Here is a 26,686-nt window from a genome sequence, read left to right on the forward strand (position 1 = left end):
TGCAGTGCGCAGGTCACGACCCCCAACACAGGGCTCGGGCAGCGTGTCCTCGCCCTGTTAGCGAACAGCATCATTTCACTGCCCCTTCCGCACTTCATTCTTCAAGTTCTTCAGAACCTCGGACAGAGAAGGCAAGCCTCCTCGAGAGCCGGAATTGGGTGGGAGCAGAGAGTGAACAGGACTGGGGAGGATCAGTACATGGGCGCAGAGGCCTTGGCGGGACCACAGCCAGCGTGTGCAGCCTTGAACTTCAGTGCCGGGCAGTGCTGTGACCTTCACAGCACGGAGAGGCCTGTACTAGGCAACCTGTAACGGCTCTGGCCCGGGCAGGAGGCTTTCAGCCCTGCACCGCAGGGCAGTCTGCACTTGGGGGACACTGCTATCTACGACAGTGTCCCCATGCAAGTGACTGCTTCTACAAAGGCAGGGATGCAAAGTGGGCCTCAGAAATATGGCTTTGGGAACCACAGGAGTGGCTTGCTCCAAATGCCTGGCAGACCCCGAGGGGCCTGAGCCAGGCGGTGGGTGGGCTGGGGGGAAGGGAGGCTGGACAGAGGCCTTCAGCAGGTGCCAGGGGCCTTAGGGTACGGCCGCTGGGGCCACCGACGCCTGTCCCCTCCCACCCGGCCCCCCCGCCCCGCCCCAGACCCAGCTGAAGCAAAGACTCAAGGGCAGGGAAGAGAGGGCCTCCAGGCGGTGCGGGCGGCGCACCAAGGAGGACCTGGTCTTCAGCCAGGCTCGGGAGGCAGCTCCAGTCGGGCCACCCATTTAAATTTGGGGCGCTGTACTCCTGGACCGCCATTATGCACCCTACCCCACCCCGTCCCATGACCTCACCGCAGAACCCCTGACTGGGTTGGACAACAAATGGACCGCGAGGCTGAGGGTTACTTGAGCGCATCTGTACACTCCTCAGGTGCAGAGGAGTCTGGGTGCCGGTTTAATCAACAGGTACGTAAGACCCCTTTCAAAACCCTCCTGGGCGCAAACTCTAAACAGAAGGTGCCCAGAGAAGCCAGGGTTGGCGATGGGGGAGCCACCTGGGGGGTGCGGGGAACAGAACCGTAGTGAGGAGCTGCCAGCCCCACTGCCAAGGGGACGGCTCCCTCCCTGGCCCACTGCCTGGCCCACTCCGCCCCGGGGAGGGGAGACGTGGAAGGGCCCCGGCTCGCTCGGCCCAGCTCGCCCCTCTCCCCTGGGAACAGGCATCCTGCCCAGAACGCTGCCTTCCCCCTCCCCCAAAGTGCACCCCGCCTGTCACACGGGCCTGGGGCTGGGGGCCAAGCCTGACCCGCAAGTCCAGCTAAAGGCCCACAGGGCTCTCACATGAAGCCACAGCCTCCACTCTGGCCTCAGGCACCGGTAACAGTGGTATCTGGGCCACTGTTTTCACTGCTCGGAATCTAGGCAGGAAGAGGGATGCTTCTAATCGGGAAACTTCTCAGAACCCCAAGGATGTGGCGAGAGAGAAGGGCTTCAGCGGTGGACACCCACTCTGTCTGGCACTAGCTCGACCTCGGACAAGCTTCCTGACAGCCCTCAGCCCCAGCTCCTCTGCCCGCCAGCGGGAAAGCAGGCCAAGCCCGCGGTTACTGTAGAACTGGGGGCACCGCGAAGGACACGCGGGTGCTCGGCGAGCAGTGAGCACCCCCGCCGTAACATCACGCAGACACTTACACTTGTCGTTCATGAACCTCCGGCAGAACTCCTGGAATGTGCCTCGGTAGCTCATGGTCCGCAGGGAGCGGTGGAACTGGTAATAGGACACCACCAGGTCCTTGGGGTTCCGGGCCATGTATATGACCTGCAAGAGGGAGTGGCGGGGGGGACAGAGGGACGGACGAGGTCAGTCTGCGATCCTCCGTCCCAGGCAGGCCGCCCTGTGCAGGTTCCACTGACCTACAACCCACTCTTTTGACCCCGTTTCCAACAGCAAAGTCAGCCCCTCGTGCACCAAGGCCAAACGCTTTTTCTCTATCATTCCGTCTCAGCAGAGATGCACTCGTGTCCACGCAATAGCATCAGCTAGGACAGCTACTTGAGTGTTTTAGTATATTTCTGTTCTCTAGCGCTCCTTTTTTTTTTTAATCGAGGTATAGTTGCTGTACAACATTATATAAGTTACAGGTGCACAATATAGTGATTCACAACTTTTAAAGGTTATATTCATTCCATTTACAGTTATTATAAAATATTGGCTATACTCCCCAAGTTGTACAATATATCCTTGTAGCTTATTTTATACATAATAGTTTGTATTTCTTAATCCCCTACCGCTATCCTGCGCCTCCCCGCTTCCCTCTCCCCACCGGTAACCACTAGTTTGTTCTCTGTATCTGTGAGTCTGCTGCTTTTTTTATTATACTCACTAGTTTGTTGTATTTTTTTTAGATTCCACATAAAAGTGGTGTCAAACAGTATTTGTCTATCCCTGTCTGACTTGGCATAATGCTCTCAAGTCCATCCATGTTGCTGCAGATGGCAACATTTGTTCTTTCTCATGGCTGAGTAATATTCCATTGTCTACATAACCCACACTTCTTTATCCATTCATCCGCTGATGAATACTCAGGCTGCTTCCGTGTCTTGGCTACTGTAAGCAGTGCTGCTGTGAACACTGGGGTGTCTCTAGCGCTACTTTAAAATCAGCGGAAGACAGAAAACTTACAGCCCTGACCCTGGTGATGAGAATTATAGGCCTCATACGTCTAATGCAGTTGAGAAAAAAGGAAAAAAATCAGAGACAGTGAAAGCAGCCATGAGTCCTCAGGCCGTCGATGGGCAGAGGCTGGGCTCTGGCTGGTCAAGTTCAGCTGTGAGGAAAAGCGAAAGTGAGAGGCATGGATCAAGTGCTAGAGACGTGGGGCCCAGGACAGCCTCTCCAGCGCTCTTAGCACACCGAGGTTGTCTGGGAACTTGGGCCTGTGACAGACCACCGTTTGGACTGGCACGTGGGCCTCTGGTTCCGGGAGCAGCGGGGAGCGGCGGGGCGCGGAGTTACCTTGGAGTCGCCGCTGTGGAGGTCTGAGGGCAGGAAGCGGTAAGGGAGGTGGCTTTTGATGAGACGGGGAGACGTCAGCTCCTGCAGCAGGGCAGAGGGGAGGCGCTCAGAGGACACGCGCCCTTTCTCTGGGGCCCAGGCGGACAGGGCCACAGACGAGTCAGGACCGGCACCACCTGCACCCCGAACAACCTTCTCACCTGAGACAGGACCCCCCAGCCCTGCCCAGGCGGGACCCTGGGGGCAGACACGGGCCGACGCGGTCCCCGTCCTCGGCCCCCGTGGCCTGAGTCACAGTGTATCGTCAGGGGTCTGCTCAGAGGACGTGGGCCGCGATGGCAGCCCGGAGCGGTCGCGGAGAGGGGGCCCCACAGTCAGCCTCAGCGCAGAACTCCTGCAGCTCCTGGACCGGACCGGTCCCTCCCTCGGCCAGCGCTCCGCTCCCAGGCCGTGACTCAGATGCGCCCCCCGCTCCCCAAGAGGCCCGGTCCCGTCCCACTTTGCTCCCGTCTGGCGTGGTCACCCTTCAACCACTAGGACTCTCGGTTTTCCTGTCCTGGGGGCTCCCTCACTGGGATCTCAGCTCTGTGAGGGCTGTGACATCACGGTCAGTTCAGTCCTCGGCGGGACCCCAAAGCCAAGAGCAGGGCAGCCCGCGGCAGGGGCCCACGCAGCTCTACTGGAAGGCTCAGCGCTGGGTCAACACGGGCTGCAGCACCGTGGCGGGCACAGGGGCGGGAGGGGCTGGACGCAGGTGGGCCAACGCTGGAGGCTGGGGTGCAGAGACCGGCTTATGCGGGACAATGACCCGGCGGTGGGGGGCATTCTCAGAGCTTATTTCAGGCTGCTCGTCTAATGGGAGAAGGGACAGGTGGGCCACGCAGGAAATGAGGCCTGAACGAAGAGGTGGCAGAGGGGAGGATGGAGAGAAAAAACTCCAGATCTGTCTGAGGAGTAGAAAGGATGGGACTTGGGAATATGTTTTTTTCACTCCTGACACCAAATGTTCGATGCAAACACACCCCACCCAGCCCCCTCAACGGATGGGATGAGCCACAGCGGGAGGCCCCTCACCCCTACACTCCCCCCCATCTCCCCTACTCCTGGCATCTGCCTCCTTTCCCCCTCCAAGCCACCCACGTCACCCACTGGTTCAGTTCCAGGGTCACTGCCACCGGCTCAGGCCCATCAGTCTTCCCCCCTCCCACCAGCTACCTGGGGGTCCCGGGAGCTCACTGCTCTCCCTCCGCCCACGAGGCCCCCAGGAACCCCTCAGGAGCACCCGTCACTCAGGGTGCAACCGTGGAAAGGCCCCAAGTGGGCCGTGTGGGCTGCTGCCACCCGCCCAGAGCCCACCTTGATGATGTCCAGGCCCGGCTGCGGGTACTCCAGGACCGGGAGCTGCTCGTCGATGTTCATCAAGCCGATCTCATCAGGGTCGGCCCCCTGGCTCACCAAATAGACCACCTCCTGCAGCAGGCTGGTGCCTGGAGGGAGAGAAGCCCAGTGAGGGGCGCCCAGAGGAAGCCCAAGGGCCAGCCCCACTCTTGGGTCAGCGCCTGCCACCCAGAAAAAGGGCTGAAGGGCCGCAGAGCTGGGGGGCGTGCAGCGTCCCAGGAGTGCCTCGAGTCTAGTGGAAGAACACCGGCCTAGGCGTGAGACCTTGGCCCGAATGCCACCTCTCGGGGTGACCGCGGGTGAGCCAGGTTTTCTGAGCTCCTGTTTTCTTGGCACTAAACGCAGGCAGGAGATTTCTCAAGGCTGTTGTGAGGAGTGAACAGGACACACAGTACCTGCCTCCCCAGGGCTCGAGGACTGTCATGAACGGACGATTCTCAGTCCTGGGTTTCCAGAAGCTGAATTTTCGTTTACCCAGGAGTGATGAAGGTCCAGGGGAATGACTCGCCAGCCAATAATGATTTACAATGAAAACTATGTCTACTGGTTCCTGCTAAAGTGAAACATAGCTATGCCCTGTGACCGGAGAAATGTACAAGACAACACCGACAGGCACGTACCGGAACGACCCTGCAGCGTTACTCAGAAGAGCAAACCTTGGAAACATCGGTCAGCAGCAGAATGAATGAATAAGCCAGGATACGGGACACTAGGCAGCAGTGGAAGCCAGACAGCAAAGGGCGTCTGCTGTGTGGTTCTGCACGTCCCCTTTCCTGTGGGTTCCGGAATGGGGACGTAAGCTGCAGCGACAGAGGTGAGGACAGCGCTTCTCCGGGGGAAGCTTATCGACTCAAAGAGGACATGAAGGAGTTTCTGGGGTGCCGGGACGGCTCTTTACCTTGGTCTGGTGGCAGTTACATGGAAGTATGCACACACAAGGTATAATTCAATTCAAAGGAAACACCACCTGTCTGCCCAGCGCTGTGGTCAGCAGAACCTGCTCCCCGAGAAAGACGGAGGGGGCCCAGCCAGCATGGAGATGGGACAGCTCAGCCCAGGGATACCCCAGACCCTCAAAGACGGAGAGAGGCCCTCCAGGGAACAGGTGCGCTCGTGTGTGTCGAGGGCGCCTCCCCCACTCGTGGGGCCGCAGCTGCAGCCCTGCCCACCAACTCCTTCCTCTCAGACCACCCCACGGGCTGTCCCAGCAATGCGGCTTGGACAGGTCCCCCATCCAGACTCGAGGATAGCCCTTCTGTGCCTTATGAACAGCGAATTTCAGATTCAGGGTGGATGGCTCCCAGCCTAGACCCTTCTGCAGCTTCCCAGTGTCCATACACTGGAGTCCGGTGGTCCCTTCACCTGTACTCTGCACCAGCCCCCTGGGGTGCGGGTTCCCCTCCCCCGGAGGCTCCCTGCTGGCCCTCACCCTGCAGCCCGTGCACAGCGGCTTCAAGTCGTCTCCTCCAGCAAGCTGGCCTTCCCGGACCCCCACGCCCCCCATTACTCATCCTCGCCCGGTGCGAATTGCTTACGACGCTCCCAATTACCACACCTACTGCAAGGCCTCACTCCAGAGGCGACAGCGCCGTCTCCCCGCCAACACCCCCGGGGCCCAGCACACAGGACACGGCAGGCAAACCCAACATCTCAGCATCTGTGCAGGCAGGAAAAGCAGGGGCCTGGGTCGGGACACGCAGTGGGCCGACCCCACAAGGGCAGAACCCCAGCAGCACCCCGGGGTGGCAGGAAGGGAGCCTGGGGAGAAAGGCAGCTCTCTGTGCTCCCCCAGCCCTTGCGCGGCCCCACTCCGTCCAGGCTTTCAGCTCCACTCCGGGACCGCGGCCAGCCAGGGCCTGCCCGGTCATCACCCCATCTGACCCCCCAGAAGAGACACGCTGGCCAGGTCCTCCTCCCCAACCACCCTGGTCCCTTCGTTTCGGGGGAATCGGTCTCTGCTGCTGATTCCTCATCTCCCCCCGCCCCCTGAAAGTGCTGCCCCCTCGTCTCCCAGCTGCACACACTCCCCCGGGGCCTCGAGCAGCCCCACCCCGAAGGCCAGGTCCACGCTGACCCCCGCACGCACCAACCCACATGGAACCCACCGCCCAGCTCCCCGCCGGACCAGGTGCCCCTGCCTCCTGCCCCCCCAAAGCCCGACTCGCCCACCTACCATCAAGGTGAGCGCGGAGCTGACCCTTCCATCGGGGGCGCTGCTGGAGGCCCCGCAGCCCTCTGCCCTGCTCAGCCTCCTTTCAGTCCAACGAAAGCAGCCAGGACCACCCGACCATCCCAACAGGGACTTCCGAGGGCTCCCCGCCCCTCTCAGGACCCCGCAGCTCCGAGGACCCTCCAAGGAGCAGAGCAAGGTCTTCAACCTGGCCTGCAGGCCTGCTGGCCACACGCCACGCCCCATGCCCGGCACCTCTCTCCCCGCCTCTCTCCCTTTCCCGAGCTCCTACCGGCCTCCTGGCTGGTCTGCCCGGAGCCCTTTCCTCACTCCCTCAGGTCCTTCAGGTGTGAGCGGTCCCCTGACCAGCCACATGACGAGCACCCTTCGCCCTGCACCGGTCCCCACTGCAGCGACAGTCCGGGAACGGCCTGCACGTTCCTCTGCGCGCTCCCACCCCGCCGCCCTCCACAGGGCACGAGCTCGGTCCTCTGCGCGCTCCCACCCCGCCGCCCTCCACAGGGCACGAGCACGGTCCTCTGCGCGCTCCCACCCCGCCGCCCTCCACAGGGCACGAGCGGTTTTGTCTGGCTCTTTGCCGGGACAGCCGGCACATGGCCAGGCTCAGTTCACCTTTTCTGAATGCAAGAACAAACCCTGGGTTTGTTCAACAGGATATGTCGATCAAGGAAGACTCCTCGAGGAGACAGCTTTGCAGCAAAGGCCCTGAAGGAAGAAAGTGTTGTGGCGGCTCTTCAATCAGAAAGAACTTCTGTCCATCAACCACAGGACCCTCACACCAACCTAAGAGGTGGGGACCACCACCCCCATTTACAGATGAGGCTCCTGCGGCCTAACTGTACCCAAGGCTACAGAGCCTGCCCGCTCCTGCTGGTGAGGCCCGTCCACCCGGCAGCTCAGGGCAGCTGCACTGGGCGGGTCCGTGCGCTTAGAAATACGACTGTGCGAAGAGTTTCCACCAAAATAGGCCTCTCCCAGGGAGGTCTTCAGGACACCCGCCCCTGCAGCCCCTGCAGGTAATGACCCAGACACCCTCGTTAGCATGTCTTACATCAATATCGACATGCCAGTTCCGCAAGCTCCATCCACGCCTCCATTAAATATGTGCATCGGAAGACCAGCCTCGTGAGAGCCCACAGGAGGCGCCCTACCTGCGAGGCTGCACACGGCAGAGGGAGGGTTCACCAGCACCCCCGCATGAACAAGGAAGCTCAGAGATCAGGTTCCAGTGCAAGGTCACAGAGCCGGAAAGGGGAGCGCTACCCCGGAAGGGAAGCCCACATCCCCACCTCCCTACGCGGCCTCCCCAGCACCCCCAGGGGAGGGGGGACGGGTGGAGGGTCCTGTGCGAGGCCGTCGCGTTGCTGCAGCAGGACGCTGGGGGGGCCTCCCCTCCCGCAGGTGCGGGCGAAGCGGGGCCTCAGCCCCCACCCCACCATGCCCCTGCGTCCGAAGCCCCCGGGGAGAGGCGCCCGGGAGGCCAGCCCGCCGCCCAGCAAGTCCGAGGTGAGGCGGGGCACAGCCAGGCTTTCCACCCGGGAACACACAGGGCTGCCGGGTGGGTGGGACCGCCTGGCAGGGAGTAACACAGGCCACACGCTTTCCAACAGCTCATTTTCAACTCAACAGACGTGACGCAATCCTTCACGGACCTGCTTCTGCTGACAGCAGTGAAATCACTCCCGGGTGGCACCTCAGCGTCGGCAGTGACTCTGACACCAGCCCTCTGAGGCCAAGACCCGTAGGAAACCACCGGGGTTCCGGGCGGAACTCCCCCGGGATCCAGAGTCCAGTCCGACCTGCCACAAGGCTGGGGTGGAGCCCATCAAAATTCCCACCAGAACTCTGGGGACGGGGGCGCCAGCACTCTAGGGTCAGAACCAATCAGAACTGAGCCCCCGACCACCAGGATCCCGGGGCTGGAAGCCTTTGAAATTCTTTTTATTATTTATTTTCAGCTGTGTTGGGTCTTCGTTGCGGTGCGCGGGCTTCTCATTGCGGCGGCTTCTCTTGTTGCGGAGCACAGGCTCGAGGCGCGCGGGCTCAGTAGTTGTGTTGCACAGGCTTAGTTGCTCCACAGCATGTGGGATCTTCCCGGACCAGGGCTTGAACCCGTGTCCCGTGCATTGGGAGGCGGACTCTTAACCACTGGTCACCAGGAAAGTCCTGGAATTCTTTTATTTTCACTTTTATTATTTACCAAAGTCACACATGTACCTAGTTTAAAAGTCAAAAGACTCAGGACAGAAAATCCAGGTCCCCTCCCCACCCCACTCCCGCATCCAGAGCAAACCCTTGCTGATTCTTCTCTTACCCTCAGGTTTCTGACGGGCTTACATCATTGTTTCACGATCTGTGTGTTTTCATGGGCTACTGATTTCTGACTGAGCAAGACGACGACCCAGCCACGTTCCCTCCTGCAGGCTTCCCTCCCCCGACACGGTCCCGGGACAATTTTCAGCCTAATTCAAAGTACACCGTGTAGTGACTACACTGCCTCTTTGCACAAGATCTTGTGTTTCCTTCGCTTGCTTGCTTAGTGTTCTATGGACCTATTAGGAATTCCTTCTCCAGCTCTGTGGCAAACCCTCTCCGTACGGCCAAACGCAGGAGGTGTGCTCTAATCCCACTTATCTCTTGGGGTGGTGCCCTGCCCCTCAGCGCCCCACGACTGTCTTCCTGCAATCTCCCTCGGGCTGGATGGACTGCGTCCTTGACCCGTGTGCCCCTCGCTGGTGTCCGTGCACACGGTGGCAGAGTCCACCCCGAGCTGCCTCCTGACTGTGACAACTGTGTGGGACGGTATGTGACTACAAGCGCCTGTTTCTACCTCGCCCGGGACCGGCAGTTGGGCTGGGTATGGAATTCCAGGCTGGGGACCACGTCCCTTCAGAACCCTGAACGCACTGTTCCCGTCGTCCAGCTGCCAATGCTGCGTCGAGAACTCTGAGGTCCTCCGTTCCTAGTCCTTTGAACGTGGCCGTTCTTCCGGAAGCTTTGCAATCTTCTCTGTATCTCAGGTTTGAAATTTCACAGCTAAGTGCTGCAGCAGGGTCTCTTACTCACGGTGCCTGGGGGCACATTCAGACACAAGGGGAGTCTTTAACTCCCTCCTGGAGTTCCGGAAATCCTGGCGTCAGTCACTTTCTCTCTCCCATTCTCCCTGTTCTCTCCTTCTGCAACTCAGATCTTCCACTTTTTCTTCTCTTTTTGCTCCCATTTGTCATCAATTTGTAAAAATTTTTGCTCTACTTCCTGGGATATTTCCTCTGCTTGACCACCCAAACCTCACAACTGAGTTCTTAAAATTTCAACTACAATACCTGTCTTCACTCTCTGACGACATTACAGAGTTAGGAGTGCAGGTGGTAGGACTTCCCTGGCGGCGCAGTGGTTAAGAATCCACCTGCCAATGCAGGGGACCCGGGTTCGATCCCTGGTCTGGAAAGATCCCACATGCCATGGAGCAACTAAGCCCATGAGCCACAACTACTGAGCCTGCGCTCTAGAGCCCACAAGCCACAACTACTGAGCCCGTGTGACACAACTACTGAAACTCACACGCCTAGAGCCCATGCTCCACAACAAGAGAAGCCACCGCAATGAGAAGCCCGCGCACCACAATGAAGAGTAGCCCCCGCTCGCCACAACTAGAGAAAGCCCGCGCGCAGCAACGAAGACCCAACGCACCAAATTAATTAATTAATTTTTTAAAAAAATCAATCATAGTCCTACATACTAGGGATTTGCAACTAGAAGCAGAATTTAAAATAAAAAAAAACAAAGGCGTGCGGGTGGCGTTTTGTTTTTCAGGTTTTCTTCTCTGTACATTGTCTTTGATTCCGCCAAGCTCCTTTTGCTTTTTGTTTTGTTCGGTTTTTGCAGGTCTCTGTCCTTCACGTTGGAGACGTTAAGGTCTGAAGACCTTGAGTCCATCCACAGGTTAAGAACGAGCCACTGGACGCAGCCATCTGCGTCCAGGCTTGTCCAGGACAAGGCTTGTTGACTGCAGGGCTTCATGGGTCTGTAAACACAGCCCAGCCTGGGTGCCCTCACAGCTGAGATGGGAGATGCCCACACGCAAGTATTTGTAAGTCTTTTCTTTGGGGTCAGTTTCTCCAGAGAAGATGCCTCCACTCTCTGTCCTGGGGGGCCACAGGCATCCCAGAAGCCAAGGAGGGGAGGGCGCTGGGAACCTCCCTTTCAAGCGTGTAGCTTTCATTCGACCCCCATTTCCAATTCAGCACTGTACCCCAGCCTGTAGCTCTGCATGGCATCCCCAAGCCCCCAGCTTCTCTGGATCAACTTCCCCCAAAGAAACCCGTCTTTGTAACAGCTGCCTGCTCTCAGCCTCCGCGTATCACGGCGGCCACCCTGAGGGGCATGATTCCTGGGGCCCTGCAGCGAAGGGGTTCACGTGCTGGCTGCGCTGCCCTCTGCTGGCATTAGGTTCTCTACCTGCTAAGTCAGCTAACACTGAGCCACCACATCTGAGCTTCCAGTCACCACCTCTCCCTCTCCCTGGGAGGAGGGCCTCAGAGCTTCCTACTCCTCGAGCATCACGTAGTGAGGTTTGAAGAGGAAGCGGCGATGAGCAGGCATGCTCAAGTCTGCCCCACGGGCACTCTGCAGGCACCGGACGTCAAGGTGTCACAGCCGGGGTCAGTCCAGCTCCCTCAGAAACAGCAACAGCTGCGCACCTGAAGCTGCAGCCCACGGAGCTGCCAAACCAGCCGGGCCTGGGGTCCTGCAGGCCCCTCACCAAGGGTGGGATGTGCTAGCCCAGCAGACACTGAGAAGGCCTCCAGGACACGCCCCTTGGAGAGGAAGGAGCAAAGGGAGCTGCTCTCCTTGAGCACCTCCCCGTCCTGGGAACATTCACAGGGGCTGTCTCAGCTCCCGAGACAATCCTGACACTCAGGGGACACGGAGCCCAACAAGGACGGGCACAGCTCCCGTCTCAGGCTGCAGTGGACGGGAACCGGGACAAGAGGCCCAGGCTGGCTCACACGAGGCGCCCTGCAGGCCCCCAGGGACAGCTGAGGACGGTGCTCAGCGTGCCAGGCGCTGTGCCAGGAGCTCACACGGCCCCTCCCCATCTGAGCCACACAGGCCGCTCAGCGGCCTCTGCCGCCACGTCTCACACACGGCAAAGCAGACTTGGAAGCGAACTGCCTGGGGCCACAGACGCGAGTGGGCTGTGAACCCAGGACCCAGAACAGTCTGACTCCAGAACCAGAGTGCTTCGACACACCACACCACACCACATGCACGCACGCGCACACACACACCACGCCCATGTGCCCCGCACACACATACACACAGACACCACACGCACGCAGCACACACACACACACACACACCACACCCATATACCATACACACCCCACACACCCCACACACATATACACACACCCCACCCACGGCTCACAAAGCAAGTGGGCAGCAAAACCAAGGCCACAAGCCACACGTTCTCATTTCCAGGCTGAAGCTCTAACCTCAGACCCCACCACTTCCCAGCTGTGGATGGAGCAAGGGTGAGACAGAGGGAGGCGGGGCTGAACCCTGGAAAGTGAGCCTGGCCTGTGCTCTGTGCCCTGCTGGACACAGAGGGGAAACAGACTTGTCTACTGGGTGTGACTGTCCCTCCTGTGGGGCGATGCCAGATGCTGTGACACAGCTGGACCGACAGCCAGGTGGCGAGGCTGCCCATCCCCAGACAGCCCTGGCTGCCACAGTCCCTGCTGCTAGCGCCTGGCATCTGGGGCCCACATTCCCAGCCGCGCTCTGCAGCGACTGGGGGGGGCCTGACGAAGCCACCAGGCTCCAGCCTTCAGTTTCCTTAGGGTGAAATTCTCCCGGGCCTTGAGCTCTCGGGTTCCTGGGTTCAGAGATGCGGACACACACTCAGGACCCCGCACACAGCCCCCTACCGAGAGGCTGCCGACCCCTCAGGCAGAGCGGGCGGCTCCCCCAGGAGGGAGAGGCCCCACCTCCAGGAGGGTCTGGGAAAGTCTGGGAAGGCTCTTCTTAAACAGCAGCCTTCGACCTGGGACCCAAAGGACAGGAGCACGGACCAGCGAGATGCAGCGCGTCAGGGAGGGGCTGGGGGTACAGCGGTAGGAGCCCCAGTTCTCCACCCTGCCCCACCCACACTGTCTCCCTGAGACTTCACAGCCCCTCCCAGAAGAGGGTCCCCATGATCGCGGGCACGGCAGGGACTGGCTGTAGCCAGGGAGGCGAAGGCACAGAGCTTTGCACGCTTCCACTTGCTCTTCTGTGCTTCTAGCATTGCCAAGGGAAGGACACTCCCAGCCTAGCCTCCTGGTCCAGGGACACCTGATGAGAACCGCCCCAGCCGCGACCAGCCTGCTGCAGGGCCCCCAGGCAGCCCGCAGATGCACGGGCTGGGATCAGGACGGCGGACCCTGGGCTGCAGTAATAACCCCTGTCTTTAGGCGCTGAGTCTGGGCGGTCTCTTACACAGCCACAGGCAGAAAATGCTCCGGGTGGAGCCGGAACGAAAGAGAAGAAATGAAATTAAGGGCTAGCAGCGTATCAGGCTTTCCACGCCCATCATCACGTCCGGTCCTCCCAGCAGCCCAGCGAGACACCACCCCATCTGAAAAGGAGCACACCGAGACTCAGGAAGGCTGAGCGCCTTGCCCCAGATCGGATTCGGGCCTAGGTCATTACAACGCCTCCTCCAGCGGACCCTGTCAGCGCCCACCATCCCACCTCGGCACCCTGGAGCGCGGTGGGCAGACCCCACACGAGGAGCTCCTGCACCCGCTCTCCCTGGGCCCCAAGCACGCTCCACTGCTGGGAAGCGGGAGCTGACGGATGAGGCCCGGCCCCCACCTCTTGAGGGAGACCCCCGTGCTGTGCCCACCCGTCTCCCGAGGGTACCGCTCCTGGCTTCGTCTTTGCCGCACCTCCTGAGACCACCTCCCACCTCACTCCTCCACACCGAGCCTCGCTTCCAGGTCTCCAGGCCCCAGGCTTACCCCCTCCTCGTGCCGGGCCTCGCCCCTCCCATGGGGGAGGCAAGACCACGTGGGCACGAGCTTCAAGAGGCCACATCTGAAATCCCAGCTCGGCCGCTTCCTGAGGCCTGGACCCCAGGAAGACTCAGCCTGTCCCAGCAGGTCTACCCACCACACCCCAGGGGAGGACCGCCCATGGATCAAACGCCAGGACCCACGTGCTGGGGCCCCGGAGCCAGCCCCCGGGGGCTCTGCCCCCAGGACCCGGGCCCGTTTCTCCTCGGGCCTCAGTTCCTCACCTGATAAGGGACATCTCTGGCTGTGAGGCTCTGAGGATGACAGGACACCCCCCCCCCCCGCCCCCGTTCCCGGCACAGAGACGGGCCGCGCTCTCAGCTCCCAGTCTGCCTGAGGCTTGAGAAGGACCAATGCAGACTCGAGCATCTGTGCCATCACCCCGCCCACGGCCTGCCGCTGGTGGGAGTGGGGGCCCAGGAGACCCTGGCTCATCCCAGGCTGAGCTGAGCCTCATGAGAGCCACCTGGAAGCCCAAGCCTCTCTGGCTCTCCAGCCCCTCTGGGAATGACTTGTGTAGCTTCCGGAAACCCCAGGAAGTCTGCAAAGCATGTTTTGGGGGGGCTTCTGCCTCCTGACGGCCCCTGCACTTGCCCTAACGTGCTCCAGAAGCCCCAGCTGGGTCCCCACCCCCTGCTAACAGCAGAGCATCACTCTGTCCAGACCCTGTCCAACCCCCCAGAAGCTGCAGACATGCCCACCGCCTCACCTGACCATTAGGACAGCGGGACGCAGTGCCGCCCCAGCCAGGGTGCAGAGAGCTGGGAGGATCGCGGCCCGACACTAACCGGCAACGGCCAGACAAGCTGCCAGACCCCACCCGACTCAAGTCCATCAGAGAGCTGAAGCTGCGGGGCAACCAAGAGGCTGGAACCCCAGGAGGACGGGCCGGGGGAGGAAAGCCAGGTGCCACGCACGCAGGAAAGAAGAACCCAGCTGGAATTTCCCCAAGGTGCAAAGGCTGACGGCGGGCTTGCAGAGCAAGAGACACGAGGGGAGAGCTGCACCAAGCAGACGCTCTTCTGCAGACCTACTAGGTGCTCGTGAGAAGGACAAGGGGTGGCAGGGTGGAGACAGCGTTCCTCAACATCATGGCTGCAGGAAAAGGAAAGAAACCTGCTGGGACTCTTCTCCTCTATGGGAAGAACACATTAAGCCACTGGGGGAGGGGCAGCAAAACCTGTTACCCCCCAGGGCGCTGGTGAAGACCCAACACGCTGGAGACTGGGTGAAAGAAAAGAACTCTGCCCCTGTGGGAGAGGTAGGAACTTGCCCCTGGGCTCTGAGACCCCCAAATGCTGAAAGAGGAACAGGAAACTCTTTCCTGCACAAGACCCACCATCAAGGCAGAGCTGGCTGCCACTAAGGGCGTCACTGAGAAAGCCCTACCAGGACCCAGGAACCCAGGGCCTGCCCGAGGCTGCAGCTGGACCAGGTGACAGAGGACCTCCCCTCTCAGCCAGCAACAGAGCAACCAGAAACAGCAGTCCACCCCTGAGGTAGGGGACAGGGTGTGGGGAGAAACCCCTCTGAGACTCAGACCAAAAGCTGAGCGTAGGGCAGAAACACTGAGGAAAGACCCTCTGGAAACTCAGCTTCCCACGCGAAGCACAAGGTGATGCTATAGGAATTAAAACCAGTCGTCACTCAAGTGCCCAGAGGGACAACAGAATCCAAACACAGCCCTCCTCCTACCAGACTGACTCACCACCTACACTAATGGCAAGAAAAGCCAGGCCCATTTCCAAGCATAAATACAACTGACTCCAATCTCTAATGTGGGCACACTGTGTCCAGCATTCAATCAAAAAGTACTACACATTAAGAAAAGGAAAAAAAAAATTATATATATATATATATATACACACACACACACACACACACACATATATATCCCAGTCAAGAAACAAAACAATCAACAGAATCAGACTTTAAAATTAATCTGATTAAAATGTTAAAGGATTTCATGGAGAAGATGGACAAAATGCATAAACAGATGAATATTTCAGCAGAGAGATGGAAGCTACCAAAACAATGAGATACTAGAGGAAAAATAAAAACACAATAACAGAAATACAGAATGCTTTCAGTGAGCTCGTCAGTAGACCTGACACAGTGGAAGAATCAGTTAACACATTACTGACTGGGGGATTTTTGCAGAAACTAATGTCTGTGGCCATAATACACCTCTGGTCAAAAATGTGTTGAGCTGAAGATTGGTCAACAGAAATTACCCAAGCTGAAACACAAGGAGAAAAGAAGGGTGAAAACATAGAATATACAAGAGCTATAGGATAGTATCAAACAATCTAACACATATGTAATTGGAATCTCAAAAGAAGAGAAGACAGAAGAAATATTCATAGGGATAATGGCTGAGAATTCATCCGAAAGTAGGAAAGGCATCAAACCATAGATCCAAGAAGCTCAGAGAACCCCAAGCAGAATAAGCATCCCCCTCCCTGAAAAAATACATACCTAGACACATAATATTCAAGTGCTGAAAATCAAAGATAAAGAGAAAATCTTGAAGGCAACCAGGGGATAAAAAGAGCCATTCCAAAAGGAACAAAGAATCACAGCTGACCTTTCAACAGAAGCGATGCAAGCCAGGAGACAATGGAGTGGCAGCTCTAAAGTGCTGAAAGATAGGAGGGAGGCACGGGAGGATGTTCAGTCCCACAATGAACAGATGAGAGGAGCTGGAAAATGGGAAGTCCTCATCAGGTAATCAGAGGGAAGGAAAAGGAGAGGAAGAGAGGGGAGCGGAAGAGCACACCAGACAGAGGGAGAAAGACTGGAGGGAAGAAGGAAGCAGGCGTGTTCAGACAGTCCTATGTGGCTGGTGAGAAAGGGGGCAGAACAGGTGAAATCAGACCACAGGACGATGGGCTACAGAGTGGAGTTTACCGTTGACTGAAGGCAATGGGGGGGGGGCAGTGAAGAGGTGTAACGAGGGACTGCCCGAGGTCAGTTTGTGTTTCTAAGAGGTCACCTCCGCTGCAGAGTGAAAGGTGAACCAAGGGGGGAGGCCATGCAATAGTCCAGGTCAGACAGGAAGGGTCCCATGACTGTCTCGAGGGCTGAGGGCGTAGACGGACCTGAGAGCTTCTACTGGGTGCAGGAGCCACAGAAGCAAGTAACAAAGTGCATGTGGGGGCGGAGGGTGGGGGAGTGCGGAGAAGCCGTCACTGTCTAGGGGCAATGAGAAATGAGAAGCCCGGATGAGACCCTGGAGCTCAGAGTGGGGCCAGGGGTCTCTTCCTGTTCCACTGGTATCAGAAAGATGCTCCTCCCGGAGGTCCTGCTCCTTCCTCCAGAATCCCTATACAGCGATGAGAAGAATGTTCCCCTGGCCAACCCAGGCGCTTGGACTTGCCCCCTCCTTCCCCAATTGCAAGCCCTCTTCATTATGTGCAAACGTGCTGAGTAAGAGCAAAGGGAAGGAAGAGGGAGGAGGGAGGGAGAGGGGAGAGGGGAGAGGAAGTCGGCAGTTGTCCTGCTCAAACCTCCTGGTACCCCTTCAGGCGTCTGCACGCTCTCCCGGGGGGCGGGGAACTGAGTGCTGGGTTGGGGAGCACTCATCACCCTGTGTCGCTGGAAGGGAGGGACGGTCACCCTGATCTTGGCACAAACGTGAGCTCAGGGTGGGTGGCAAGTCCCTCCCTGAAACCTCGCAGGCTGCTTCCTGATCCGCATTTGAGACCAGGCTCCTCCCCAGACTGTGGGAAAATGCAGTGCGGTAACTGCATGTGAAAACCTGGGGAGCGTCTGGCACAGAATGCATGCTGGGTGGGCGCCGGTTCCCATCCCCACTGTCCCTCTGCCAGCTCTTCCCGTGACTGCTTCCTCTCCACCGTCTACAAGTGAAAACTGTACGCTCACATGCCGATACCGCCCTTGCCCCTCACTGGGCCTGTTTCTATCCAAAAAAGGAAACAGTCGCAAGAACACAAGACCGTTCTGAGGCTCAAACAAGGGAGAGGGAGTAGCTGCGATTGGTAATCCCACCTGCCCTCATGGCCGGCTCCCTGCCCACCTCCTCCATGCAGGCCCCCAGTGATCCTCCTCCTGCCCGGGCCCCTGACCTGACCCTGGGAATGACCACCCTGGCCTGTCAGACGGCTTTCGGCATCAGGGGCCTGGCCTCCCAGTATCACTGCAGGCTCCTTGAGGACAGCATCACCTCATTCATGACACTTCCCGAGCCCCCCTCTCCTGGGCATGGTGACACACACAGTCAAAGAAAACGAAGAGCTCTTCCAGCCTGGGGCCTGTGGGCCTCCCCGCCCCAGGGTGTCTTAACACTTAAGACTTACATGAACCCATCAGGCCCAACCCTCTCATATTTCATGAGCAAACTGCAGTCGCACAGTGACAGGGCTAGAGCTGGCGCCAGATGCTCCCCCCTCCCCAGCAGTGATGCGCTGCTTCCCTCCTCATCAGTGGCAGGAGAACGAGGATGCACTTCAAGACAGGTGGGAACCAAAAGGAAAGGGAAGTCAGGAGGTGGGCGCTCTGGCCGAGCCACGGAGCATGTTCCAGAGCCAGTCTCCACGACCTCGGGGACCCCGGGGGCAGACACAAGACGTCTCCCAGACACAACTGGGTTCAACACTCAACATCCTGGGACCAAAGAGGCTATAAGAACGGATGACGACCAACAAGCGACAATGAGAAGGGTCCTCCTCAGAAGGCACAAGGGGCTCCCACTGCTGGCGTCGCGGTGTGAACCAGCGTGAGGATGGACATAGCTGACATCCGTGCTGTGCAACACGAGAGCCACTAGCCACGCGGCTCCTGAGCTCGTGAATGAAATGTGGCGACTGCCACCGGGGAACTGAATCTCTAATTTTATTTCATTTCAATTCATTAAACTTCAATACCCACCTGTGTCTAGAGGCTCCTGTATCAGACAGCACAGTCCTAACCTGTCACCCGAGCTCAAACGTCAGAAACAGAAAAAAGTTCTAGAAGTAGTGGAGTGCTGTGGGAAAAAAGCAGGATCCACTTATTACTACCTTTACCACCAGACGTCCCCTGCCCTGTGAACCCCAGTTCCCCACCAGAGGGGGCAGGGTGGACAAGGGACCCTGGGGCCACCTGCAAGTTCACTAAGACCTCCTAGACTTGGGCACTGGAAACCCAAGGGGCCCCGTGGTCCCCTGCAAGGCAAGGAGGGGCCTCTGCTAGTCCTGACTACTCACCCCAGTCCCAGCACCGACCACCCTACAGCTGCCTGTCCCCCAGCGGACTGAGCGCTCACTGAGGGCAGGCACCAGATGGGACTCTGCTCTGCACCCCCGGCACCTAGGAAAGCGTCTGGGCACCGCGGGCGCTCAGGGAGTGAAAGCTGGCATCGACAGCACGAGCCTTTCCTGTGCTTACGGTGCATCCGGGACGGGAAGAAGCCCTCGCCCATCATCTCACTCATCCGCACAGCCACCCGGCAAGGCGCTGAGGTGGTCTCTCCTATCCCCGAGGAAAGCCCAGCTCAGAGGGGTGATGTCATCTGTCCGGGGCCATCCAGCAGGTAAGTAGCACAGCTGTGTTCAAACCCGGGCCTTCCAGCTCCAAAGCCAGGCTCTGAATCTCTAAGCACCAGCGCCTCCTACAAGTCCACTCCTGGTGGGGAGGAGAAGTGGGGGAGGGAAGGGGCGGGAAGGGAAAGGAAGCGGGAACTGGGCCGCCTGAAGTTCACGTGACTCAGACCAGTGACAAAACCCTAAAATCCCAAAGTGCCCTGCGGCTTCCATCCCAAAGCGCACAAGAGAAGGTGGGAGCCTCCCTCCGCCTTGAGGCCCGAGTCTGGCTGTCCTCCTCCGGAGGGGAAGGGGCAAGGCTGGCTGCGGACCAGGGGACCTGACTAGACTGACTGTCCTTCAGCAGCTGTGTGACTCTGAGCAAGTTCCTGCCTTCTCTGAGCCTCTGGATTAACATGGCAGAGCACCTGGCACACGGGACTCGCCAAGGGGCCGCTTCATTGTTCCTAGGGCATCCCAGGTCCCATCGCAAAGCGTGAATGGCCTGTGTTCAAAGTAACAGTCCCTCCGAGGATCCCAGAGCCAGAGTCGCCTCTGCAACTATGCAATTTATGATGTGGGTTTCACAGCAGGGGAAACAGGGGCTCAGAATCACCCAAGGGCGACGACGTGGGAGAACCCAGATGCTGCCCCCCCAGACCGCCCCTCCTGCTGCATCAGCTGCCGCTGGAGATGACTTCCAGGGCCCTCGTCCTCTGGTTGAGAGAAAACCTTTCGGGCAGATCTTTGGGACCAATTCTTCAGTCCCCTTCGTGATCATTTCGTGTAATGAACTTTACAGGCAGCGTGGGTTGGGGGAACGGGGGCTCTTCAGAAGCACTGGTTTCAGCTAGTGCAGGTCATCCTTCCTGAGAAAACTTCTCACCTATCCTGTCACCATCCCACAAACTGGATGAGAAGGATGGACTGGGCCAAGGTCGAGAACCAGGAAGAAAGCAAAGAAGGAACAGAAGATACTGGCCTACACAAAACCCAGGACTCTGCTTCTCCGTTACTCCTGGGCTCGTGGTCAGCTCAAACAAGCCTCATACCGGGCACGTGAGCTTGAGCACGTCACTTCACCTCCCAGAGGCTCCGTGCCCGACCTGTGAAAGGGGAGACCACCTCTGATCAGAGAGCTCTGAAGCGAGTTTGCTGTGATGACAAACACACACAGAGCGACAAAGCACGGCAGCTAGTCAGCTGTGCAGTTACTACTGTCATTTGCTCCTGGCTTACATAGTTCTAACAAGGGAGTCTTCAGGTTGCCCAGCCCTCAGGTAGAAGGTAAAAGATAAAAGGAGCAGGCAGGGGGCAGACGGACAAACAACGAGGGCCTGGAAAGGCTATGAGGTCTGTGGAAAACATTTTTTAAGTTTTAAAAAGGAGGCTCCCTGGGGCTCTGTGCAAAGGGACCCCACACAAGGATCTCTGGCCACCGTTGGATTCTCCGTCACCAAAAGAAAGAGCCACATGTTTACTCTCCTTGTGAAAAACTCTAGGATATGTTTTTGTTTGTCTCTGAAAGATGCAAGTTACAAACGAGATGTGAGTTTTGGTTACCTAGAAAACTTCCTTAAACCTACACCTCATTCCCCATCGAGGTGCCCAGAAAGAACCCCAGCAGGCCCCCAGTGCAGGGCCCCTCTAAAGGATCCCCCAGAAGCCCCAAGTACATGCTTTTCAGCTAAGCTCTAAGCCTGGTCCCCCCCCAACCTGCCAGCTACTTAACTTCTCACCCTCCATCTCCTTGCCATGAAATGGAGGGAGGACACAGAACCACAACCGCTCATCGGCAATTCCGAAATCCTCAAGAACACCCCACACCAAGTTTCTCACAATTCATGTGGAGGCAAACCCTGCCCTAAACTAACATGAGACAATTTTTAGTCTTTATTGATCCCACTTAACGTGAGGGTTCAAAGTACAGCCCCACCACACCCAGCTGGGGGGGGGTGGTCTTACACGTAGGAATGGTATCTGTGGCTCTAAAATCTGACCAATTCTGAATCCCCATACCTCCTTCCTGTCCTTCTTCCCAAGGATGGCTCCGCAGCACCTCCGGACTTTTCCCCACCCTCCACTGACAGCCCCTTCTCCAAGCTTCCTCGGAGGACCGGGCGTACTCCTCGGGTGTCTGGGACCCTGCACAGCTGGGACAGCCAAGTGTACAGCTCTTCCCGCAACCTACCACCCTGCTCCTCCAACACGACCTCCAGGCTGCCCCCCTCCACACCAGGCGTCAGACGCACTGCACTGTCTGGATTCAGGCGTCTCCCTGCCTCTCCAATGCAGCGGCAGCAATCGAAACCCGCAGGAACGATCAAACAGGAAAGCTGCTTCTTTTCCCTACGAACCTCAGAGGGCAGTACACGATAATGTCTTATATCAGGTCCCGGGCACAGACCAGCCTGGCTTTAAATCTCTGTTCTGCCACTCATCAGCTGTGTGACCTTGGGCAAGCAACTTCCCCTCTCTGAGCCTCAGTTCCTAGACTGTAAAGTGGGGATGATCACCTCTACCTTACACGGCTGTCATGAAAATGACATCAGTTAATGCTGGGAAATGTGAATGCCCTGGGTTCTGCCCGACACCAGGGTGATGGAGGCGGCCCTGAAACAAGGGAACACACCAGGCACGCATTCCGGGCACGGCCAGTCCCATCCCCCACCCGGTGCCCACGCAGGAAATGAGGGACGCACACAGCCCTGCTGCCCCTTTTATCCCCTTCCCCAGATCACCACCAGGACTCTGCACTCATCAAAGGCTGAACCGGGCCCAGGAACAGAGAGGTTAAGTGACTGTCCAAGGTCACACAGCCAGCTGGACAACGGGAGAGGAAGCAGGGAAGGGTGGTGGGCCTGGGCCTATCCTCCTGGCAGCTCCTGCCAAACCGGCTCCATCCCCACGGGACGCTAGCTGGCCATGGGCACCGGGGCCCACCTCCAAAGACTGGTTTCCCCAAACGCTGGCCGACCACCCCCCACCCCGCCCGGTCGGGTTCTGGGCACCGCGCCCTCGCCCTCCGCCCCCGACGGGAAGCCCCCGGCGCTGGCGCATCGTCTACGCGGGCGCGCCGCAGAGCCGGGCGGGGTCTGCCCGGGGCTCACCGGACTTGGGGTAGGTGACGATCCACACGTCGCTGGGCCGCACCGGGAAGTTGGCGATCTCCTCCATCTTCCCGCGGCAGAAGGGCGGTAGCCGCACGCCATGGAACTCGAAGTACTTGCTCTCGAACTCGCCCGGCGTGCTGGGGGTCTCGGCCTCGCTCTCCGCCATGCCGCCGCCGCCGCCGCCACAGCCCGGCCCCGCAGCCGCGCCGCCCGCTCCCGGCCCGCGCCCCTCACCCGCGCCCTCACCCGCGCCCGCCACCCCCAGCCGCCGCGCGGCGCTCTGCAGGCGTGACGTCACGGCGCCGCCCGGCCCGCGCCCCGCCTCAACCGGCGCTGGCGAAGGCACTCCGTGGCCGTGACGTCACGACGCCGCGGCGCCCAAGCCGGCGTGGAAGCTGCGCTCCGCGGGTATGACGTCATGGCCCCGCCCGACGCGCGCCGGCTGCCCTCCGCAGACTTGCGGTAGTGGGGCCTCCGGGCCCGACCCGCCCCACACCCGGCAGCAGCCACCCACCCGCCCCGAGGGCCGACCAAGACCTCAGTCCGCCGTCCTCCTCCCAGCCCTCCGTCCACATCACCTCCATCACATCACCTCCATCACGCGTACATTCACTAACCTAGTGACTCCGTCATTCAGCAAGCGTTCAACACAGAAATACTCCAGCTAGAAGTGACCTTGAAGATTAATTCATTTATTCAACAAATATTTCGGGAACATCCGATCTGTACCAGACTCTGGTCGAGGTTCCCGACCAGTGAGACTGGCTCCTCTTGGAGCTTACATTTGTGAACAACCGAGATAATTTCAGATCGTAATGGGAGCTGTGAATGAGATGCTTCCCAATATCCTGAGGGCGGAAAGGGGGCTGTTAATTGCAGATTCCCGGGGGCAAGCCGCAGACCTCGGGATATCCAAGGCTCTTGGGATCGTGCCCCGCAAATCTGCATTTCAAAAGTACTTCTTATGCAGACCACATTGGGAGAACAACAGGATTCTATAGAAGCTTTAGTACAACCCCTCAACCATTCTCTCAAGAAACAGATGCAGGCATACCTCATTTTATTGTGTTTTGCAGATGTTCTGTTTTTTTACAAATTGAACGTTTGTGACAACCCTGCATTGTCAAATGATGGTTAGCAATTTTTAGCAATAAAGTACTTGTTAATTAAGTCATGTACATTCTTTTTTTATAAGAAATTATGCTATTGCACATTTAATAGACTACAGTACAGTGTAAACATAACTCGTGTGACTAGCTTTATGGCAGTATTCACCTCATTGCAGTGGTCTGGAACCATTCCTGCAATATCTCTGAGGTATGCCTGTATTAAGCACCTACTGTATGCCTAGGGGAACACAAAGATGAAAATGATAATGTCCTGGTCTAATTCTCTGAGGTTCAGTGTCCCTGGCTTTGAAAAGGGAACAATAATCTCTACCCCTAGGTACTGTAGTTGAGAGGACAGAGAAAACTACACCAGCAAGGATCCAGAGCAGAGCAGGTGGACAGGACCTACTTGCTCTCTCTCCTTCCCCTGGACTGAGACACTTGCAGTCTGGCAAGGGAGCCACACACGTGGGCTGAGAGGCGTGGGCCACATGTACACGGTGGATGGAGAGAACAAGGAGAGCATTAACTCACCCGTGCCCCCTGCAGTGGAAGCGCAGAGCCCTAACCACTGGACCGCCAGGGAAGTCCCAAGGATGTCTTTACAAAAATGAAAGAGAAGATTCCAAGCACCAAGACACTGTTAAGAACAATTAGGTAATGGCACAAAGACAGGTAGCCAAAGGCTAGAGGAATTGAGTGAATGAATAAGCTGATGTTTCAGGTGAGGTTCTCACTATGGAAGAGCAAGGGAGAACGCTTGCTCTTTTTAGATTGGGGTCTAAGGTATTGACATGAATTTATTATTTGAAAAACTATCTATTTCTTATCTTTGCTGAAAAGGCCTTTAGGTTCTGTATTCCAGCAATACTAGGCACAGTCAGTGTCCAAATCTTGGTTTCTAAATACTTCCCACCAAAAGGAACCAGGGTTTCTTGGAGAAAAGACTAATTCCACAGCTGGGCAAAGAAAGTGCAAGATGAGCCTAAAATATCTTTTGGGGCAAAAAAAAAATAAGAAGAAACTGTTAAAAATGATGGGAATAGGTCAAAAGAACACAGGAGCTAGTTTGAAAGATCAAATGAGGAGCACTTTGCACATGTTAGAAAAGAATTGGAGACAATTCAAATGTCCATCAACATTAGGCTGGATAAATTGTGATGTATTCATACAATGGAATTCTTACTACATAGTGATTTAAAAAAAGAATTACTGGTATATGCAACAACACAGGTGAATTTCACAGTCAAAATGATGAGCAAAAGAAGCCAAACACAAAAGGCAATATGTTCTATGATTCCATCCATATACAATTCAAGGACAACCAAAACTAATCTACGGTCAGAGGTCAGAAAAGTGTTTAATTTGGGGCAGCGGGAGGGGGTTGACTGGGAATAGACACAAGAGTACCCTCCAGAGTATTGGAAACATCATATCTCGCTCTCAGTGATGGCCACAAGGTGATATACGCATAAGTATAGATGAATATAGATGTGGATATAGATACAGATGCAGACACAGGGTCTGCTTCATGGTCATGCAACCAGGGGAGTCAGAAGGGCCCTGCACTTGGGGTTTAATGCTCTGTGTGTGGTCAGCATCTTAAAATTCTTAATAATTTTATCTTGGAACTTGTGCTTTATAAATGAAGTCTGATGATCAATGAGGCATGTGCCGAGGGCTTGGAGCCTTGGCTCATGGGAGGTCCCACCTCCTGCCACCTTCCAAGGTCTTGACTGTCCACTCCTCTGTTCTCTAGTGTCCCAACCCCATGGCCATGGGGACTTGGGGCCAGCGCCAAGAGGGTCAGGTCTGTTGTTGACACCCCATGGCGTCTCAGAGTGGGGCATGATGGAAACCATCCCTGTCTTTCTCTGTCCTAAACTGGCGGCACCCTGGTACATTTGGTGGATGAATCAACAAAGGTGAACCTCTCTCCCACCATCAGTTCAGGTATCCATTCCTCTGGTGGGGATGTTGCAATTCCCTTGGGACATCAGGCCAGTGGGAAGGGGTGATGCCTGGCTTGAGGTCTTCGCTCCCAGCCAGGGCAAGACGCCTCAGCCCCACAGCTGACAGGAGGACATGGACAGCCAATGGGCTGCTCTGGAAGTCATGGGCTGGGTCCCCCAGGCTCCTGTGAAGGTCTGCAGGTACCCCATGAGTACCCCGGTTTTGGAGAGAGTGGCATTAAATAGAAATTAAAAACACCATGATAGGCTGAGAGATCGTGGAAGAAAGCAAAAAGTTTTATATTTTAGTAATTTTAATGGCATGTTTTAATGCCATTACATTAATGGCTCTACATTTTAATCTTGCACTGGGACCTGCAAATTATGTCCTATAAAGTTGTACATGTCAAAAAATTATTGAGGCGTACACAAGATTTGTGTATGTACTCTGTACCTAAATAACAATTTACTTTGTGTATGCATATCTGTATTTAAGCTAAACAAAAATATTTTTAATGGGTATACGTTAAAATGAATTAGGAAAGGAACAGTGGGAAAAAAGAACTTCCATACTGAAACTAAGAAAAACAAATGAATGAATGAGGAAAAAAGAAAAAGGTCTTTTCAGTAAAATGGCAACTAAGAAATATAGAAGGAATGATGGAGTTATAAAATCACCATTTTGCAGTCATAATAATAATAACGAATCAGATAAGTATATCATGTGAAGCGAAAACCATCAATGGGTGAAGGATCGTCGGGGAAAATGTATCTTTCCAATCTCAGCGCATCTACCCACATATTACTTATCAATAACAAAGGAAAAAGGATAACTTTATAGAGAAGAAATCTGGCAGACACCATCTTAACCAAATGATCAAAATTAACATCACCAGTTTGCATGGCAAACTGACACCTGTGCCTCCTGATATGATGTACTGAGAAGGACACAGAATCACTTATGTGGTTTTCCCACCCAAAATTCATATCCTGAATCTAATAATGAGGACAAAATACAAGACCTAAGCCAAGGGACAGTCTGTAAAACAACTGACCAGTACTCTTCAAAAATGTCGACGTCATGAAAGACGAAGAAAAGTTGAAAGAACTGTTCTAGATAAAAGGAGACTAAAAATAATTGACAAGGACGTTCCTGGGACAATTTGCAACATATGAATATTGACTCTATATTAGCTGGTAATATTATATTAATTTTAAATTTCATGAGTTTTGAAACTGTACTGTGGGTATGTAAAAGAATGTTCTTTTTCTTGGGGGTTACGTGCTGAAGTATTTGGGAGTGTATAATTATGTCTGCAAATTATTTTCAAATGGTTCT

At 56.5% G+C, this 26,686-nt stretch overlaps 1 protein-coding gene across 1 annotated transcript in view; it reads right to left on the reverse strand.

Moving 5' to 3' along the window:
- Positions 1 to 22,519, reverse strand: part of SULT4A1 (sulfotransferase family 4A member 1) — a 32,577-nt gene extending 10,058 nt beyond the window's left edge. The window contains exons 1-4 of the mRNA XM_060023993.1: positions 22,284 to 22,519; positions 4,358 to 4,488; positions 3,002 to 3,082; positions 1,678 to 1,804 (exon numbers count right to left, since the gene is read on the reverse strand). Of these exons, the coding sequence (XP_059879976.1) occupies positions 1,678 to 1,804; positions 3,002 to 3,082; positions 4,358 to 4,488; positions 22,284 to 22,452 (508 nt within the window). The 5' untranslated portion in view covers positions 22,453 to 22,519. The remainder of the gene's footprint in view (positions 1 to 1,677; positions 1,805 to 3,001; positions 3,083 to 4,357; positions 4,489 to 22,283) is intronic.
- Between the last annotated feature and the right edge of the window lie 4,167 nt (positions 22,520 to 26,686).

This window comes from Delphinus delphis, chromosome 11 (genome assembly GCF_949987515.2).
Source record: "Delphinus delphis chromosome 11, mDelDel1.2, whole genome shotgun sequence".
Lineage (NCBI taxonomy): Eukaryota > Metazoa > Chordata > Mammalia > Artiodactyla > Delphinidae > Delphinus > Delphinus delphis.